General features: G+C 44.8%; 1 protein-coding gene across 1 annotated transcript in view; it reads left to right on the plus strand.

The window, feature by feature from the left end:
- nfatc1 (nuclear factor of activated T cells 1) overlaps positions 1 to 20,506 on the plus strand; it is a 26,818-nt gene extending 6,312 nt beyond the window's left edge. Inside the window, exons 4-10 of the mRNA XM_019874169.1 lie at positions 2,825 to 3,030; positions 3,556 to 3,728; positions 4,778 to 4,918; positions 11,292 to 11,347; positions 13,401 to 13,533; positions 13,850 to 14,263; positions 19,411 to 20,506. Coding sequence (XP_019729728.1) covers positions 2,825 to 3,030; positions 3,556 to 3,728; positions 4,778 to 4,918; positions 11,292 to 11,347; positions 13,401 to 13,533; positions 13,850 to 14,263; positions 19,411 to 19,466 — 1,179 coding nt within the window. The 3' untranslated portion in view covers positions 19,467 to 20,506. The remainder of the gene's footprint in view (positions 1 to 2,824; positions 3,031 to 3,555; positions 3,729 to 4,777; positions 4,919 to 11,291; positions 11,348 to 13,400; positions 13,534 to 13,849; positions 14,264 to 19,410) is intronic.
- The last annotated feature ends 99 nt before the right edge of the window (positions 20,507 to 20,605 follow it).

The raw sequence follows: 20,605 nt of genomic DNA on the forward strand, positions 1-20,605 counted from the left end.
CATCGCGGCAAAACCACACACGTTCCTGGCAGGCGGCTCGGGCCGTGTCAGAGGGAGCCTCAAACAAGGAGGCCCTCCTTCTCATTACACAGTAGACAAGCTACTTCTGACCCCACCCCCCCCCATCCCGTCCTGCCTCCCCCCTTCCATCTCTGTTAGTTTATTCTGGAACATTCTACTTGTGGTTCCCTTTTCCAGATTCCAAGCGGGCAGCATCGGCTGGTTTTTGTTTTTTTTTGATGGCATCCGCCGCTTGCTGCCCGCAGTTTTCCGAAACATCAAAGGCAATTTAGGGTCCACGTGGCATTTTTTGTAACGGTCAGAAAATGTACTTTTGGTAATTTCAGAAGCATGCGTGAAATTCGGCATTCCACGAGCATCGCATATTTTTGTTGATCATTAGCCAAACTGATGTCGTTGCCAAAATCATCCTTTGTTTTCAGGAAAATGAGAAAAAAAAACAATTGCTTGCAAGTACATCTGGATTTTTTTTTTTAAATTTAATATGGTAGCAATCTGCTAAAAATGATTATTAGGCTCATGAAATGTGAATGATGTCGTTGCCAAAATCGTCCTTTGTTTTCAGGAAAATGAGAAAAAAAAAACACAATTGCTTGCAAGTACATCTGGATTTTTTTTTTTAAATTTAATATGGTAGCAATCTGCTAAAAATGATTATTAGGCTCATGAAATGTGTTTGAGGATGTAGAATTCGATGAACCTGACATTTAGTTTTAGTCAGCATGCGAAATACAATCGAGAGTGTCGGAAAAGCCTAACGTTTGCATTTTGTATTTAAAAAAAAACAAACAAAAAAAAAAACGAACAGTTTTAGTAAATGTGGAAAACATTTTGGCCTTCAACGAACTTCAATCATTTTTGTAAATCGTTAGCCTTAGCTTGAAAAAAACAAAACAAAAAAAACATAACCAACGCTTAAGTTTGTCGACTTGATCAATTGTCATGTCCGGGTCATGAGGCATTTTAAACTTCAATCGTTTTTGTAAATCGTTAGCCTTAGCTCGAAAAAAACAAAACAAAAAACATAACCAACGCTTAAGTTTGTCGACTTGATCAATTGTCATGTCCGGGTCATGAGGCATTTTGTTGAATTAATTTCCTTTTGGAATATTGGCCTCGGTCCACTTGATTGCATTTAGATATCAACAAACATCATGGGATATGAAAAGCGTGACCGCTTGGATTGTTTTGATCTGGTCAGAATGATTGCCTGCACCCTCCTCGTCTGGGCTCCCTCCTCTCGTCGGTGCCTTGAGCTGCCGGAGTCTCGGCATTCCTCCGGTGGGCGATAATATGAGTGAGTCAGGAGGGGCCTCAAACTTGTAACCGACCTTTAATTGCCTCGGCCGAGTGTTGTCAGCTGGTTGGTGCGCTTTGCTTCGGGTTTGCATGTGCGTACGTGCATGTGTGTACTTTGGGTTTTGGGCCCAGAGCAACAAAAAAAAAAATCATTCACCAGAATGCAAACCTCCACCAAGGCTGGAATTTTTAATTCCGGTTTAATTCTGGTGAGTTGGAAATGTGTCTGTTTATTTTGCAGCATGGGTAACATTTTATGTCGGGGGGGTTCCGAGCTCCAATTGGTACCATCCTGACCATGCGCCATGACGTGCATGTATTCTGTCAATTCAACGGACTCACTTTCTTGTTAGTTGAGAGTACCGGAGCTCGTTGGAGGAGGACGTGAGCCGTTACTTCAGGAATTTTCTGTACACTGCTGTTGATATAGTGCTTGCAACTGCAGTTAAAATACGAAGCTGCCGCAGAGGCACATTAATCCCTCAATCAGCACAGCTGGAACTTTACGCTGTGTTGAGGTATATCAAACGGTCTGGCGGCCGCCATGGAATTTTCAACGCAGGAAAAACCCTGTATGTGAAAGAAGAGTTAGCTCAATTTTGGTTGTTCCACTCCAATCCTGCAGGTGGCGGCAGTGTGCATTACAATTGACAGTTGAGTGTTTGTGATTTTTAATGCATTCATTTATTATTACTGTTCGCATGTTTAATTTACATAAACAAGTCTGTCACGCTCAGAATTACATGATTCACGAGTTACCTTTTTCACCAATTTAAATTAAAAACATACTCCCAAATTTACAATTAAGTTGCAAATGAAATTCCAATGAAAAATATGAAAAGTTTTGAATGAAAGCAAAATTGCATTTTTGCACCATCTTTTTTTTTTTATTTTATTTTTTTAATCTTTTCAACTTCGCAATCAAAACATCAATATCATCATTTGTGCGGCTAGCATTGTTGCTGCTAGTTTTAATGCTAATCTCGACAGCCGTGCATTGCAACTGAATGTGGAGAGGCAGAGCGCGGTCCCAAGACCTCACTTGACACTGCCCTTAAATAAACAGCATTACTAGGCAGCAACCCATTTCCTTACACAAACACTCACACGCACAAGATTTGAGCGGGATCCTTCTGCTAATCACATGTTGCTAAGTGAAAACTCGATTCCAGCGTTTCCCTGTGGCAGCTGGCTTGTAATTAGGCAAGGCACTCGTCGTTTACTCTGCTGACCTCCGAGCATTTTATTTATTTTTTCTTGATTATTCTCTTTGTTGGTTTTATTTTCTCGAGCCGCTTCCGCAGTTGAGGGGACGCCGCACCTCCAGATGCGCTTATTATTGGTCAAGAATTGGGCGGCAATAGCAAGCTCCTCCTGAGCGCGCCGTTGTATATTGACCCAAAAAAAAAAAAAAATCTAATCGTGGCTGAAACCCTAACCTTTGCCTTGAAACCCTAATTCGCATAGAGACGGCTTATCAAGGAGTTGGTTTTTTTTTGTACAGCTGCACGGCTACGTGTCCAAGGAGCCGCTGACGCTGCAGCTGTTCATCGGCACGGCGGACGAACGTCTGCTGCGGCCACACGCCTTCTACCAGGTACACCGCATCACGGGCAAGACCGTGTCCACGCCCAGCCACGAGGCCGTCTGCAACAACAACACTAAAGTGCTGGAGATCCCCCTCCTACCTGACAACAACATGCGAGCCATGTAAGTTGCGCGCACCCAAACGGTACCATAGTTCTATTCTCAAGTAGACTGTATTGCAGGGGTGTCAAACTCATTTTTGTCACGGGCCGCATAGTAGTTACGGTTTGCCTTGGATGGTCGTTATGAATTTTGGGAAACCATAGAAATGTTTAATCATCGCCACATATTACATACACAGCGCACATCAAATTGATGAATAACTAGTTTTTAAATCAGAAATCAAGAATAATGACTGTCATTGTGGATTACATGTGACAATTTGAAATTTTGGTTCAGACTTTAGCAAGCATGATGGAACTTGACATGCTTAATTTGCTTTCGCGGGCCACATAAAATGATGTGGCGGGCCAGATCTGGCCCGCGGGCCTTGACTTTGACACCTGTGCTGTATTGTGTCGTGCTTGTTGACAATCTTTCTACATTCTTGTAGAGCATCTTGAACGCCTAATTTGAAACGGTAACCTCTATTTTTTTTTTTTTTTATCCGATCAGCAGTTGTGATTTGTGATTGTGTTGTGGCCGCAGGATCGACTGCGCGGGGATCCTCAAGCTGCGCAACTCGGACATCGAGCTGCGCAAGGGCGAGACGGACATCGGCCGCAAGAACACACGTGTGCGGATGGTGTTCCGGGTCCACATCGGACAGGCCGGCAACAGGACCATTTCCTTGCAGGCCGCCTCCAATCCCATCGAGTGTTGTGAGTGACGCCCCACCCTCTTCAATCTTCAACATTTGAAACCTTAACCAACCCTAATTTGAAACCCTAACCCCGTCCGTCTTTAACATCAAACACATGCCGTCATAGAGTAACCCATGATCTAAAGCCTAAATTGAAACCATAACCCTAGCTTGAAAAACGAATCTCAGAGTCATCTTTTTCTTGAAACCTTAATCTCCAGGTTTGAAACCGTATCCATCGCTTCAAACTGAAGGAAATTCACTGTTTCCTCCAAGAAGTTCAGGCAGCAAGTTTGGGAGTGAAAAAAGAAAAAAAAAAAAAGCAGTACGCACGCACGCAAGCAAGGGAGTAAGAAGGTAAAAAGAGAGGAGTGAAGTCACGTTGAGGGAAAATATTCTCGGAGTAAATATTTAGGGGCAAACATCCATCATTTTACAGAATACACAAACGCAAGCTGACGTCGGGATGCTCGGGGCCAAGCGGGGAACGGGTGCGCGTCTGCAGCTCATAAACTCAGTCGTGCGTAGGAGAAGGAATTCGACTACCTAGACGCTCTCACATAAACATTACTGAAATACTCTCACACTCACCACTGTCAACTTTCTCACACACACACACACACACACACACACACGCACGCACGCGCACACACACATTACTGAAGCTCTCACAGATTTACTGATGCACTCACACATGACTGAAATGCTCTCTCATACAGAACTGAAACATTCTCGCACGCATAAACTGAAACACTCTCACACATCTAACTGAAATGCTCTCAGAAACAAGTGAAAGACTATGATACACACTAAAACACTCTCACACAAACTACACACACACACACACACACACACACAAAACGAAGAGCATTTCAGTATAATGTATGAGAGCTTTTCACTAGTGTGTGTGTGTGTGTGTATACTGTGTGAGCCGCTGTCCCCCCCCGCCCAAAAAAAAAATAACGTCAAATTAAGCATGTGAGACCATTTCATTAAAGGTTCTAAGAGGTGATCTGGAATTCTCTTTCGACCGCCTGTCATATTTACGTCTTGCTCTCTCACATCCAGCCCAGAGGTCGGCCCAAGAACTGCCCCTGGTCGACAAGCAGAGCGTGGAGTCCAGCGCTGCCCCCGGAGGCCAAACCATGAAACTGGACGGGCATAATTTCCAGGCTGACTCCAAGGTGGTGTTTGTGGAGAAGGCTCAAGGTGAGCGAGTGTGTGTGTGTGTGTGTGTGTGTGTGTGTGTGTGTGTGTGTGTGTGTGTGTGTGTGTGTGTGTGTGTGTGTGTGTGTGTGTGTCTGTCTGTCTCCTGGAGGAACCCCAGGACTTTTTGCCCACCCCCATCTGAATCTCTTCCATCCTTGCCAGAGTGCCACATGTGGTGCACATTAATGTGCTGTATTTTTAACCCAGCACATTTACATTTGCACAACTTTCCATTGCCTTCTTCAGCAGGGTGTGCGTGTGTGTGTGTGTGTGTGTGTGTGTGTGTGTGTGTCTGACTGGGAGCTATTTGGGTTTGGAGGCAAAAAAGAGAGGAGGAGGAGGCGGTTGGTTTACAAACAGCAATTTTCTTGATTGGCCTCGGCGGGGTAAAAACGTGACGTTTGGGGCCGGGCGTGGCGCACGTGTGCTTCCAAAAACAAGGGAAGCCTTTGCATTGTTCCACCCAGGGAGCGGCAGGTCGTTTCATTAAGTACACCTGCATGATGCAATTTGAAGCCCGAATACAGGCTTGAAACCCTGATTTGCAACAGGAACCTTTGTTTGAAATCCATGCTTGAATCCCTAATTCAAAACCCTAACACAGGCTTGAAACCCTAACCTTGGTTCGAAAGACTAGTCCTTAGTTAAAATCCTAATTTGAAACACTGAGGCTGCAAACCACAATTTGAAACTTGTTTGAAAGCCGACGTACCTAATCAAATGACTAATGCGGGAACCATTCCCCGTCCATAAACGTGAAGCTGCCTGTCTTTTGGACTCCCCTCGGCAGACTTGGGCCCGTGGCGCGCGGTGTCCTTGTCGAGGGTTTCCCCGAGTTTGGCGCCCGCTTTGCATTCCCGGGCAATCCTGCCATGGAAACACCCTCGCGCGCTTCCACCTTTCCATCCTTCCACGCGGCCGTCCAAGCCGTGTCCTCACAACGTGACAAAGCCGCTCCGCTCTCTTGTTGTCGTCTTATTATATCATTCGTAGGCAGTCTCCAGGAGGATTTTCCTCAGTGGACGTTCCCACAAAGCACGTGTGCGTGCGTCCGTGTCAGAGTTTCCCCTTCAGTTCCCCACGTCGCCTGGACGGGGTTACCCCCGCCGCGTCCACTCACCCGCTAGACGGGCCGCCAACACACAAAAACCATCAATTGTTTAGTTTTCTGCTTCGGAGGCCAACAATCTCCGCCGTGTTTCCACTCAGAGGACAAACAACGTTCCAAATATGCGCGCGCGTGCGTGCCGATGACTCACACGAGAGGAAAGCCCTGCTTTCCCCTTTAAGGACCTTGTGTATGTTTCCACTGGAGTTTTTTTTTTTTAAATTTTGGAAATATCAACACAGATTTGATTGGTATGATTTATAATCGATTCACATGGTGTATTTTAATTCATGAAAGAAACAAGTGATCATCTTTTTTTTAAACTAAAATAATGATCACGAAATCATAATAATTGTAGGTTTTATCTTTTTTTTTCTCAAGCATAATAATTTTGGTTGTATATTTTTTTCTCTTCAAGCCAAAGAAACAATTACGCAACTTATTTGTATGAACAAACTTTTTAAAAATGTATCAATTGCAGATTTTCCTCTGTATTGTCATATCTCATGGCCCATTGGCAATAATCGGCGAGCCACGGCACCCTATTTTTATTCATAAAACACATTTACGAATTCGATATTATTCATAATTATTCCATTTCTTTTACGCGATTCTAAAGATGTAATCAATGATCGATTTCTTTCATATTTTCAACATTGATTTTGACTCACGACAGTGAGTGTGTACACACACACACACACACACACACACACTCAGTAAGACCAAGTGAACAACAATCGTAAATGCATTTTTAAAATCATTGCCTTTCTGCTCGCGGCGATTGTCACCACTCACTGAAGAGTGAGCAATATTTTTGGATCGCATCGCATGAGGCTGTGTTCTAAATCCAAAGCTAATGTTTTAACCCTTTCAGGGACAGCGCTCACTACAGTGGAAGGTTTATTATGTTGTCAAGTTACAGGGGGGGGGGGGGGCACGAAAGGGTTCTGCCAACTTACTAAAACTGTTACCGCGTCTCTGTTTAGTAATCCTCTTCCACCTGCTTCGCCGCACCTGCAAACAGCGACAACGTTGGCCTCATCGCAAATAACCCAAGATAGCATCAACTGGCCCCGATTTCCTCGACAGGCCTCAAACACGGTGGTGTAATCTCAAGCAGTCTCTTGTTTCCCAAATGCCTTTCTGATGCCGAAACCCGATAAGTGACCCCATTTAGGAAATTGCTCCTTTTTCGTCCGCATCAGGATTTGTTTGGGCGGTGTCAGATTCTGCTGGAAGCATCCGAGGATTTGTTAGGGCGCTAAAACAATCAATTAAACGAATAAGGGGGGAAAAAAATAGAAAACGTACTCGGGATTATGGGATTACGATACGGAAATTAAAGTATTATTTTTCGCGGCAGGACTTGCGGGCCCCGAATAGGACATGACATTTTCTCTCTTGATTTCCTTGCAGAAATCGTCAAATTAAAAACGAGCTTCAAAGTCCGAATTGAGTTGTACATTTTGATTCAATTCCATTTGAACTCCTTTCGTGCACCCTGTAACCCGATAACATGATAAATTGTCCACTGTAGTGACCGCTGTCGCTTAACCTTCCTCTTCCGTCTTCCTTTTAAGGCTCAAAAACTTTCCCTGGCGGGAAATTATTCTTGGCCTTCCACACCATCACACAAAACCAAATCTCCGCTTGCAATTGATGTTTTACGGAACCGTCTTGTGCCGGCTTGTGAAACGGCTCAGGCTCAGGTAGTCCAATGGTGTGAGACGCTGGTGTCCAACTCGAGGCCCGTGGGCCAGATCTGGGCCCCCACATATGATCTTATGTGGCCCGCGAAAGCAAATCAAACATGTCACCTTCCATGATGCTTGCTAAAATCTCGACCAAAATTTAAAATCCTCATATGTCATAAATAAAAGAGAGATTGAAAGCATTTTATTGTGACTAAACAACCTCATTACAGTAACTTCAACAAAAGTGCGAGAGATCTATACGGGTCAGAGATGGTTTGAAGAAACAGGAAGAGAAAGGTGAGCTCCAGTTTAGGGTGGGGGTCGGCAACACGCGGCTCTCGAGCCGCATGCGGCTCTTTAGCGCCCCCCCCCCCCCAGTGGCTCCCTAGAGCGTTGTCAAAAATGTTTGAAAATGGAAAAAGATGGGGAGGGAAATATAATTTTTGTTTTAATATGGTTAAGTCGAAGTGGCGGGGGGCGTGGGGGGTTAGTTGGGGTCCTGCAGTCAGGGAGGGGTTGTGAAGCGGAGGCAGAATGAAAAGAAAGGGCTTTGGTTTTGGTTGGGCAGTGTCAGGGGTTAAAGGCTTACGTGTCTTGGTATCATCTCCTGAGAGATCTTGTGCAAAGTTTTCTGTGGCATCGGCAAGGAAGAAACTGAGACAAGGATTCCCTTTGAGCTCACGTGTTTGGTGTTTACTGTACCTTACCACCCTGCTGCTGCTGCTGCTGCTTGACTCACGGCACCAAAGTGCCTCCACCCAGACCCGATTAGTCAACACAAGGGACCCGCTTGAGTCCCTTTCGAAAGCCAGGGCGACACTTAACTGTACTGTACACGATTGTGCGTGCGAGCTTTAGGGCTCATGTCAGGAGAAGGGTACTGGGTTTATTTGGAAGGAGGGAAGAAAGGGGGAGGGTGGGGTGGGGGGGCTTCTGGATCAGCATCAGGCCGAGCAGATGTTGCCCTCTTGTTTCGGGAACATTCTGCGGTTATCAAATACGTCCTTTTTCATTTATTTTAATTTTTTTTTTCGACCGCCGCAGACTTGAAACAACGTGCCGGACCTTCTGCTTCGGCGACGTTTTCCCAACCAGGTTGAACTTTGACAAAGGAAGTCCGAGCATTGACTTCAAAGCTCTTTTGATGTCTTTTGGGGGTTTTCAAACCCAAAAACGGGGCAAGCTCCAAATGAAATAACACAACCAAGTTCACATACTTTTCCTCCTGTCACATTTGGTACCTGCTCATCATCAATCCGACTGGAATGGAGACAAATACATACACAACCTCCCTGCCAATGGCGCCATCTTCCATTACCTCCTCCAGGGAGGGTTTTCACCAATGTTTTAGTGGTTGAAAAACAAAAAAAAAAACAACAACACTCAACTAATTATCGCAACTTTGTGCAAGGACATGGGTCAAAATTCAGACTTATGGAGGAAGCGGATGCCTTAACGGTGTCGAGTTTAGTCCTGCTTCAAACTCGGATCGTTCAATCTTGGCGTAGGACTACACTCTGCGGAAGGCCCCCGCTTGTTTTTAGAAGTTCTTGTCACAATTAGAGGAGACTCCCCCCCACCCCCCCCACCATGGGGTGCGTGAAAGGGTTCAAGAAGCTGTGTCCAAATGGAGCACAGGGTTTAGTTCAGGGCTCCGCTCGAAAGGTTTGCAAATTAGGATCACTCCAGCAAGCAGGTCGGATTTTTGTTTGGGTCCACTGCGAGTTTCATCTTCCACGTTCCTGCTCAAAGTTCATTCTTGATTCAAGGGTATGCGGTTTAAATTTGGGGCGGTTGAACCTTTGGCTTGGAGTTGGGCGTGTAGGGTTAGGGCAGGGGTCGGCAACCCAAAATGTTGAAAGAGCCGTATAGGACAAAAAACAAATGTCTGGAGCCGCAAAAAAATAAAAGCCTTCTATAAAAGGGAGGAGGAGACCGGACTGTCTCAGAATTGTTTGTTATTCATTCCTTTGTTGTGTGTTCACAAACGCCCCCATAGAATTTATTTTGTGGTTTCCTCGCTTGATTTTTTTGTTTTGGTGCATTATTTTTGCTTTTCTTAGTGTCAGTGAAATGATCATGAATTTCCGTTTTTCGGAGGTTGCCTTTGAACGCCTCTCGAGTCGAACGAGAAGAGAGAAGGCACGGAGTCGGACGCAGACGTGTCTGTGTTTATCGAGACTGTTAAAAACATAAATAAAGTGCACATTTTAAAAAAACCAACAACACAGCTCTCCTTTTTCGGAGCTGCAACGTATCTATATCTATTCGAGCTATATTAGCCTACTATCAAAATCTTTTTCCATTTTCAAACATTTTTTATAAAGCTCCAGGGAGCCACGAGATGTCGCTAAAGAGCCGCATGCGGCTCTGGAGCCGCGTGTTGCCGACCCCCGGGGTAGGGTAAGGTGATGATTAGGATCCAGTTCAATCCTTAGTGGGAGGTCTCTGAGTGCCGTCAGGACCTAATAAAACCTCACCCTTGGATATTGTCCCAAAGAAGAACTCCTGAATCCCTTCCCACTCCGGGATCCAACCCCAATTAACTTGTGATTGACAGCGGATTGATCCACTGTGATCAGTCCTTGGGAGCCGTTCGCTCCCTTGCGACCCTCAAAGGGAATAAACAATCTGAGAAACTGGAAGGACACGATGGAACAAAGTGTCTGAAGAGCCCAAAGATGAGATGATGAGACGGCATTCCGACATCGAAAATTGTTTGGTTGTTGGTGTCCAAGGGGGGGAGGGGTGGGGGGGGGGGTCCTCGTCCAAGCAGGAGATGCTTGGCGAGTGAGGTCACGGGCAGCTGGAAGACCACTTTGTGGTTGGAAAACTTAACGGGGGGAACGAGCTCGGCTTTTCCGACGTCCACGAAGGCAAAGTGGAAGCTGTCAGCGGTGGATCCCGCCACCTCTGACTCTCCCGTACGTCTACAGATCAAACACCGGCAGCCGGTTCGAATATTCCGACCCTAAAAATGACCAAAATATGGTCGTGCCCTTGCACAAACGCGAGGTCTTATTTTCACTTCACTCAATCGACGGTGTACGTGAATATTTATCGTAACATGATTTTTTATTTTTTTACCCGGCCTGCAAATTGCCACTCAAGTTCAGAAAATTGTAGGTCAAAACTCGCACTTGAATCTATCCGACACAAGAGCTGTTTCTAATATTCTGACCCTCAACTCCCAAATATATTCGAAGGCTCCTCAGTGTTGATGCGGAGCAGATTCTAGCCGGAGCCGCGTCAGAGGCGACTTTCCAGACGCGACGGGCTTAACGAGTTTGCCAGCTGCCGTCGGGATTCCGTCCGCGCGCGTTGACTCGTCAAGGCCCCGCACGAGATGTCGCTCATCTCCTTGGAATGACTCAGGCCTTCTTTTTTTTTTTTTTCGGGGCATCAGATTTCTCGCTCTCTCCGAGGGGACATGAACTCAGACGGTGTGACGTCGCCTGCTGCTTTCTCCATCAGTGATGTAACAGATGATGATAGCAGTGCTCCTTCCACTTTTTCATTTTGAATGTTTTTCTCATGTCTCTCTTTTGTATTTCTCTGTTGTCCTTTGCAGATGGGCACCACATATGGGAAACCGAGGCCAAAGTGGACAGAGATACCTCCAAGCATGTAAGTTGAACCAGTGTGGACAGTTTGGTTGCAAATTGTCAAAAACACGTCTTCCAGCCAGGACTCCATTCAGAAAATGAGCGATTTTACGGGCTGGGGGCGCCACTTCCTGCTCCTGCCTCATTTTCTGCGGAACTGGTCCAACTCAGCCTGGTGTCAGTGCTGACCTCCGACGGGTCGTCAGCCACTTCATTAGGTACACATGTACCCTCGTGAGATCGAACGCAAACGGGGCCAGTTTCTCTTTAAACACATCATCGAATCCACCGGCACGGACCCCATTTAGAAAATCTGCAATTTATTTTGCCCGTCTCCCACTGCAGGATTTATTCTCGCCGCTTTGGTCCAATCAAGCCCGGTGGCAGTTCGGACCTCATGCGGTTCATCGGCCACTTGATTAGGAACACATGCAAGTGAGATCCATCGGCTGTGTGGCCAGTTTGGTTTCAGTCGTCAGCACGGCCTCCATTGAGAAAATTGAACCCAGTCAGGCAGTTCGGGTCCCTCGCACAGTTCATCGGCACCTTCCTTAGGTTAAGCCTACCTTTGAAAACGTTCTCTTTGGCAAAGATGGCATCATGCCACCGAGTGTCGTTCCTAATATTTTGACTCTCCCAAGCTCTGACAGTCTTAATCAAAAGGAGGATTGATCCTGTTTGGTCTCATTAGATTCATGCAAATGTCCCTATTTTTTTTCTTTTTTTTATTTTTTATTTTTGCACACAAGGGAGCAGATGACATTGTGTGCCGCAGCACCTTCAAAGCAAGAACTTTTCACGGTGACTGCCGTGGTTGCCGGTCTTTGTCGGTCGGGCTCCTACTTTTGCACCGTTTTCCCGGTGAACTTCCTGCTTAGCGGAGACGCCGGAGCGGCGGGCTGGGAGTGTGGGAGAGCCTGGAGGTGGGAGGGATTAGAGGCTGTTTTTGTGTGAGGCGCTGCACCTGCTCCCAGCTTTCTGTACACACATAACACGCACACACACAAACACACACACACACACACACACACACACACACACACACGCACATTACAGAAAAGTGCTGGAACACTTGGCCCGTGGTGCAAAATACCTCACCGCCTGCGTCGCCGACACGCAGCATTTGTTGTGATTTACTTTCTTACGATGACTGTTAAAATGACAGACATCACATCTGGACGAGTCTTAATTGTGCAAAAAAAAAAAATAATTTTTTTTTTAATGGTCAATTTGTCTTTGGAATGACCTCCCGGCTAAACGTTAGGCAAGTCTTCTCTCTGCTTGTTTTTTAAAAAACTCATCTTTGAACACATTGTTTATTCTTTGGCTGTTGACTCAGCATGAGACCTGGTTTTGGTTTAAGTGATTTTCTGCTTTTTTTGCCATCTTTGTTGTTTTAACCGTCTTTGTTGTTGTATGACTTATTTTTGTTCCGTGTACCGCAGCACTTTGTTAGCAGACGTGTTTTTTTTTTCTCCCCTTCCTCCCTCAATGCTGTAATGCTCCCGTTGAAAGTCACTTTTGTGCACAAAATTTGAAGGAGTGGTACAGCACAGGTGCCTCAAAAAAGCGACGCGGTATCGGGAAATGAGGCAATTTGTCCTGAATGTGTGCACTGTGTCGCCATCGGCACAGATGGCCATGCTTTTCAAGGCTTTTTAATCAAGTTTATTGTTTTTATAAAGTCAAGGGCAGTCTCGGTTGGCTTCGCTTTGACTTCATTGAGTCCACTCAAAACTAGCAAAGTACGGCCTGCTGGAAGTTGGCCCCAAATTAGCAGCTTTGAGTCAAAATGGACGAATTCCAGGTTTGGGTCTTGGGAGACTTTGTGCGTCCTCTCACGATAGTCCTGTCCACGTAATTTCGTGTTTATAAGATAAGATAAGAAACCAAATTTTTTTTCCCCAGCTTTCTTTTGTGCTCTTTTGAGGCAATTAATCCAAAAAGACGACCCCAAACCAAAACGAGAGACTACTTGTCCGGTTCCAGGGATGAGTACTTGGTGCTGGAGCCTTGTTTAGTTTTTTTTTAACTTTCCAGGGCGCCCTACCGAGTACTCTGCCTTTGTCTTTCAGAACATGCTCCTGGTGGAAATACCGCCTTACCGCAACCAGCATCTCTCCACGCCAGCGCACGTCAACTTTTACGTCTGCAACGGCAAGCGGAAACGGAGTCAATACCAGCGCTTCACTTACGTGCCTTCCGCAGGTAACCGCGGCATTTCAGGTCACGTGAGCGAGCATGTGTGTCCTTATTTGAGTAGGAGGCATCCAGTACCCTTGGTGGTTAAGAATCACATCCAGTCCAGCCTTTGGTATTACACGCCACCATTTTGTGTGTCGAGCCGTTGTTTCTCATGTTGTGGGATCCAAAGAAAACAAGCGTCTGTTCTCCCGCCGCTTGTTTCTATGAGTCATCAGACACAAGGTCTCATTGATCATGTGTTTGTTTGGGTATCCTAGCCACAAGCCCACTCGCGTACAAATGCGCTGACTCACGTCCGGCGGTTTTTTCTTCTGCTCAGTTGCGACCATCAAAACCGAGCCGCGGGACGACTACGACGCCCCTCTGGCGTGCGCCCCCCTCGGGCCCAGCCTCTCCGTGCACCCCAAGCCCTACTTCCCGCCTCAGTTGACGTACACTCAGCAAACGTCGGCGCCCAAGCCCACCCCGAGCACCAGCCCCAAACTGCACGACTTGTCGCTGCCTCCGCCCTTCCCCTTGCCCCACGTCTCCATCATCCAGGAGACCCCGGCTCGCTTCCAGCCACCGTCTCAGCCGTCCACGCCCGAGGGGGGCTTCTCCCCCGGTGGCAGCCCTACCAAGGTGCCGGAGAGCGGGGGACGGCCTTCGCTGCGGGACGACGGCAGCCCGCCGTCGTTGGGCGTCAGCATCAAGGAGGAACCGCAAGAACTGGACCAGATGTACCTCGACGACGGTGAGTAGCATTTTTCTGTACCCCATCACCGCCCACCCCTTCCCAAACAACGTCTGGCTCGCTACATTAATGTCATGATGTCACGCTTGAGACCATAATGGCCGCTTTCGGAGATGAGGAGCAGCCACAACTGCGCCTGATTATACCGGCGGCCATTTTCATGTGGCCGATGACGCAGTGCTCAGGTGTAAGCTTTGTCTTCTGGAACGAAGCTCGTCAAATTGAAAGTCAGACTCAGGCCGACGGTTCAAACTGAAATGTGTTATTTTGCTTCGCTTTGTTGAGCGGTCGATGTGTTTTGTAGCTGGCGACATTTTAACCTCGGGGACACAAGTCTGCCTTTCGGGCCTTGTAAAAGATAGCATTGGATAAAATATAATTTGCGTCATGTTTGATGACAGAAACAGCCTGCAAGGGTAAGTTACTTCTAAAATGCTTCTAAAAACTCAAAATTCCAAAATGTCTTTTTGAGCAATTTTTGAGCTCTTTTCATCATAATGACACAAGCCGAGAGTGAATATGCAGATTCCTTTTAAGGTATCGGGTACTCGTAGAGTCCGCCGACACCAGCCACAGATGCTTCAAGCAAAACAAAAACAAGACATTAAGTCCTCCTAGGCAGCAGTTGGCGGTAGAGAGTGGCAGTTTATTGAATCAATTCAATACACTGTCCAATCATTTTTTTTTCTCCGTTTTGTTGCTCAAAATAAAATATTTCTCAAATGGCTTTCAATTCCATGACGCTGCAGCGCATTTAATGAATTCCATAATTTTATCATCTGAATATAATTGGCCCTGCGGCCCTCGCGAGGATCAGAAAATAGATGGATGGATAAAATAATTGGCTTCAATATAGAAAAACATGTAATTTAGTTGAAACGTATTGAAAATAAATTCTACCAAAATATATATTTTTAATGTTGTTCAGCATTAAATGTATCGAAGAGTGAACTAAAACTGAATTGAAACATTGAATTTGCGGATGCTCTTGCGCGTCACAAGAGGGAGCCAACATTTTTACAAACTCCACCTCAACACACCGAGCGACCAATCCGCGGAAATGATTGGCGTCAACTCCCAACGCTGCCCATTTGTGACAGCCGATGATAAGCAGTCATCTGGAAAGTTCCAGAAAGCCACCTCACAGATTGCCACAGCGGGATGTTTTCATCTCTTCCATCAACTTTCTGTCCACCGTCCCATCTTTACCCTCCGTCCAATCCCAGGTGTCCCCTTGCGGAAAGTGTGAGTCACCACTCACGCTGTCTGGCCGCGTGTTGACCGTCTGGCTTGCCTGCGAGCGAGCTAGCGAGCGAGCGAACGAGCACCTCCTAAAGGCCGAGAGGCCCAAAGGCCACGGCAGGCTCGACGCCATTAGCGCATGATTTACGTGTCAGTAAAAATAGCGCCGGCGGGACAAATGGCAGAGAATCTGTTTTTTTATGATGAGATCCAGAAAACAGACTCTTCCCCGCCTTCAAGATGTCTGCGGCAGCTGCTACTCGCAGAAAAAAAAAAAAAAAGAAAAAAATTCTCAGTGGCAAGCAAAAACAAAATAGAGAAAACGCTGCACCATCCATTCATCATACGAAGCGCTTTTCCTCACCAAGGTTTTGCTTCTTCCATTTCGTACCAAACCATTTTTGATGATTTTACCCTTTGAGGGACAGCGCTTACCACAGTGGACAGCTCGGGTTACAGAATGCATGAAAGGGTTCATATTTAGATTTGTTTTCATTTTAGAGAGATCGGTAGCTTATATATCCATATCTATATATTTAGATTTTTTTTTTGCGGTATTAATTACTTTAAGTGTCTTGAAAAATATTAGATTTTATTTCTTGAATATTTCATTTCTTTGCTTTATTAAATATGTCATGTTCGTGAAAAAGGAGCAAGGGTATAGTAAGGCTTTTTTTTTCGGACACGATGTATAGTAAGGCGTTCGTGAAAAAAGAGCAAGGGTTTAATCAGTTTTTTTTAGGACACGATGTACAGTAAGGCGTGTCCTATAAAAATGTCATTGAAAAAAAAAAACTAATACATTTATTTCCACTGTTTTATTTATTTGATACATAAATGATTTTAGTCAGGATTTTTGGGGGTTGTTGTGTTCCCTTCATTTTTTTGGAGCAGCGTATTTATTTTTCATTGATTTAATACATTTTGATTTCATCCAGTTGTATTGTGTATTTAATACGACTAAAATATTAAATTGCATTAGTTTAATTTCTTTAATGAGTAATTCAATTCCACTTAATTTTATTTAGTTAATGTATAGTATATTGGGACATTTAGTTGATATAGTTTTGCGAATATATATTTGTAAAATAATTGATTTCTTCATATTGTTGGTGTGATTATTTTTTTTTCCCACGTGCTCATTTTGTTGTTGGAATCATTGATGGAATATTTCATTTTATTCCGTAAATGTTTACGTTCATTATGTATAAGTTACTTTTCGAACATATTTAATTGGATTCATGAACTCTTTGTACTTTGGTTACTTCGCTTTATTTTATTGTGTACGTTGAAATCAAATGCAGCTTTGTGTGTGTGTGTGTGTGTGTGTGTGTGTGTGTGTGTGTGTGTGCGTGTGTGTGTGTGTGTGTGTGTGTGTTCAGTGCAATGCACAATGAAACACTTTGTGAGAACAGCGTTCAATGTCATGGCAGCAGGGCAAAAGTCCTCTTTAAAAGCACCGGAGGAGGTGTTGCGTTCAAGAGCAACAGGAAATCCAAACGTCCCACACACGTGCCGTCAAACTTTTTTTTTTTTTTTTTTTTTTTTTTTTGCCACTTTTGGACCTTTTGCTGAACGCACTCACAAAGTAGGAGCTCCCAAAAGTCAAGCCAAGAACATCTCGTGGCTTGCGGTCTGGACCAGAACGTGGCAGTAAAGTTTGGAGGTGGGCGGGGCCAGGGTGTGTTTGTTTTGTCCCCGCGCGCGGGGCGGGCGCTTGTTGTTTGAATCCCGTTTTGGTAAATGGCCAGCCAGCGGGGCCGTCCCGGTAATTGTTTGGGAGTTCCTTGGCCCCCGTGTGTGTGTGTGTGTGTGTGTGTGTGTGTGTGTGTGTGTGTGTGTGTGTGTGTGTGTGTGTGTGTGTGTGTGTGTGTTTTTCTTTGGTGTATGTGAGGTAGTTTGTGCTTCCATCTGCGTGTGTGCGCATTTGTGCCTGTGTGTGCGCGCCCATGGGTCTATATGTGTCTGTGCCTCGGTATCAGACGGCGCCAGTTGCGGCGTACATCCGCGGCACAGGAAGCCTGTTCCTGGATGACTTCATCCGAAAAGCCGTCAGCTGCCCGTTCCAATAAACGCAAGAAGTCACAAGCGCGTTTTGCTGCTTTATTGCTGTAGTCGCCGCCTTAACTTGTCCGCAGCTCGCTCGTGCTACCACGCTAAGCCAATAGCACGTCACTGCAGTCTCAAGGGGGCGGCCCGGTGCATGACTGGTTACTGCGCCGGCTTCCCGGTGCAGAGGCGCAGGGTTCGATCCCACCTCTGGCACTCGTGTGTGTCTTTCTGGTTAACTCTTCTTGAACATATGCATTACTTATGTTCACAAGTCTGTGCCATAAATACTGCAAACGTTGCCATACTATAGTGGGACACTCTGGCTGACTGGTTACTGCGCCGGCTTCCCAGCACAGGGTTCAATCCCGACCTCTGGCATGACTTATTTTCACGAGTCTGTGTCATAAACACTGCAAACGTTGTCATACTACACGCAGATGTTCAAAAGCTTAACAAATTGAGGTGGGGTGGGTCCCCTACAAGCAGGGAGCCAAAAAGTTATTTTGCTACCTTCATGAACGTCTGACTATCTTATTTTTTCTTTTTTTACAACTCGTAGTTGTTACTGTGAAAAAAAAATCGACAAAGGAATCTGTGTTTTAGAGGAATTAACACAAACAGTGTGAGTAATTCCTTTTTAGCCTTCACAAGGTTTTACTTGGTGTACTAGCAAAATGTAACAAAAAACGCTTTTTGGGGGGGAACAAAAGCAAACTAAAGCATACGAAGTTAACTACCAGAGGACTTTGTGAGTACCTTTATTGCCTTCCAGCAGATTGCTCTGTTGCCACGGCAACTCAACCAGGAAGCAGAGTCGACGGGGGTTGGTTGGTTTGACATTTGAACGTTGGCCGAAGCGTTCGCAGCAACGGGCCCGGCGCCCGCGGCGTCCCTCTCGACTATTTCGGGGTCTTCAATACATTGACGTTTGTTCTCCAATTGGCTCCCGTGGCAGCACGTTGAAAAGTAGGACACGGAAAACGGCTCGCTGGCAGCCGGTCACGTCGGCGCTCACGTGATTTCGTCAGCACGGTCAATTGCACGACCGTTGAATTTTACATCCGTGTTCAAGCGCCACGTTTTTTTTATTTAAAAAAAAAATAATAAAAAAATGAAAGAGTAACGCCACGTTTTTGTTAAAAAAAAAAAAAAAAAAGAGTAACCCTAACGATTCCAAAACTTTTTCCACCATTCGTGTGGCCTGGCCTATAACCCGAAACTTTGTTTTGTTTTTGAGCACTCAAACAATGTGGTTGCACAAGTTTGCATAACTCCGATGTGGTTGTGTTTAGGTTACGCAATCACATTCACACATTTGGCGCTAAAGTGCCTCTGATTAGTTCACCACAAATCAAATTCTGATGTTCTTGTAGGCTTTTTCCTGCCATTTCTTCTTACGGGCGGAAGCCTCAAGTTTTTGCTCCAGGACTGCTTTTTTTTTTTTTTTTTTTTTTTTGGTCTTGCCTTGACTCACATGAGTTAGAGGATGAATGTGATTGGTCAATTCGGAACAGAGCCACAACCTGGTTACAAGCGGGTGTGCACACCTGTGTACCCACATTTAACCCTTTCGGGGACAGGGTGCATGAAAGTTTTTTTTTTTTTTTACTTCCTTTCTACGTGCTATCACTAACATTCATTGAGGGAGATGATTCATCTCTGTCTCCTTAATTGATATCACAAAAACCTGGCACCTGATCAGGGGTGTGTTGATTTTTATACCCACTGCATACCGAGATTTTTATTTTCTGGAAGTAGAATTTTGTTTACATGTAAGGTTGTACAAATCCATCCACTTGATTTTAATCAATCCCATGTTTTTTGTTTTGTTTTTGTCCGTCTCTCTCTCACAGTCAATGAGATCATCAGGAACGACCTGTCGAGCATTTCGGTCCACAGCCACGCGTAGGACAACGAGTCAAAAGGACACTTGAAACGTGCTTGGTGGGTCTCCACAAATGAATCGCCATGACCACCAGGGTTTGTTTTTTCCTCTTTTAGCCCCTTTCAATTCAAAAAAAAAAAAAAAGGACCAACTATCATTCCTTGTCCATCATGTGCTGCACTTTGCCTACCAGTTAAGTCCTGAATATACAATTCGCAAGAGTTCGAAGGAAAAGTGCCTTTCTTATAACAAGCAAATATTTTTAAGCACACATTAGGTTGGTTTAAATATTTTTAAGGAATTCCTTTTAAGCATTTTTAAAATCCAAGCACTCAAGCTGTGGTATGTTTTTTTTTTTTTTAATGCTTTTCATGCACTTATTGTACAGTTTTAATGTATTTTTTTATGCACTCTGACAATCTATTATGAATAATATTCTGTATGACTACCAAAGAACAAATCATCTCAAATCCAGGCAAAGCTTGACTTTACATTGCTGCCAAGACCAAAGAATTAAAAACTAATCTCCGGCAATTATAAGCACATAGTAATATTTGAAGGTTTTAAAATATTTATTCTGCTTGCATGTGCTCTGTGTATCCATGCTTATCATGCAGCCTCTTACAATTTTTTTTTCTTTTAATACACATGTATTTATGAGTCTTAATGCATCTCATTGAAGTCTACCAAAGAATCCTTCTTCGGCCACTTGTTAATATCATCTACCACGTGTTGGATTTGTATGTTTATTTGTTAGTCGATCATCCGCACGATACAAACGAATAGCAGAGAGAATCTTGCTTAGTTACTTTTTTTTTTTTTTTTTAATATGGACATGGCAACAATTTGTTCAACGCAATAAAGTACATTTTTTTTAATACGGATAAATGTGTGTGATGTCATTTTAGCTGCATTTTTTTTTTTCGATGTAACGGACAGGTTGACACAACTGCTTTAAATACAACTTTTTCTTTGCTTTATTAAGTTGAGGGAACAAGGGTGAATGTCAACATTTGCAAATCAAATGGAGAATACAAAACTTAGCTAAATGTGTTTTTTTTTTTCTTTTTTTTTTACATCAACTGAACTCATGTAGATTAGCGATTTGTCGGTCGCGAACGAGCCGGTACAAAGAGCCGGCTCTTTGAAGGGAACGACGAGAG

The sequence above is a fragment of the Hippocampus comes genome, unplaced genomic scaffold, assembly GCF_001891065.2.
Source record: "Hippocampus comes isolate QL1 unplaced genomic scaffold, H_comes_QL1_v1.1 scaffold166, whole genome shotgun sequence".
NCBI lineage: Eukaryota > Metazoa > Chordata > Actinopteri > Syngnathiformes > Syngnathidae > Hippocampus > Hippocampus comes.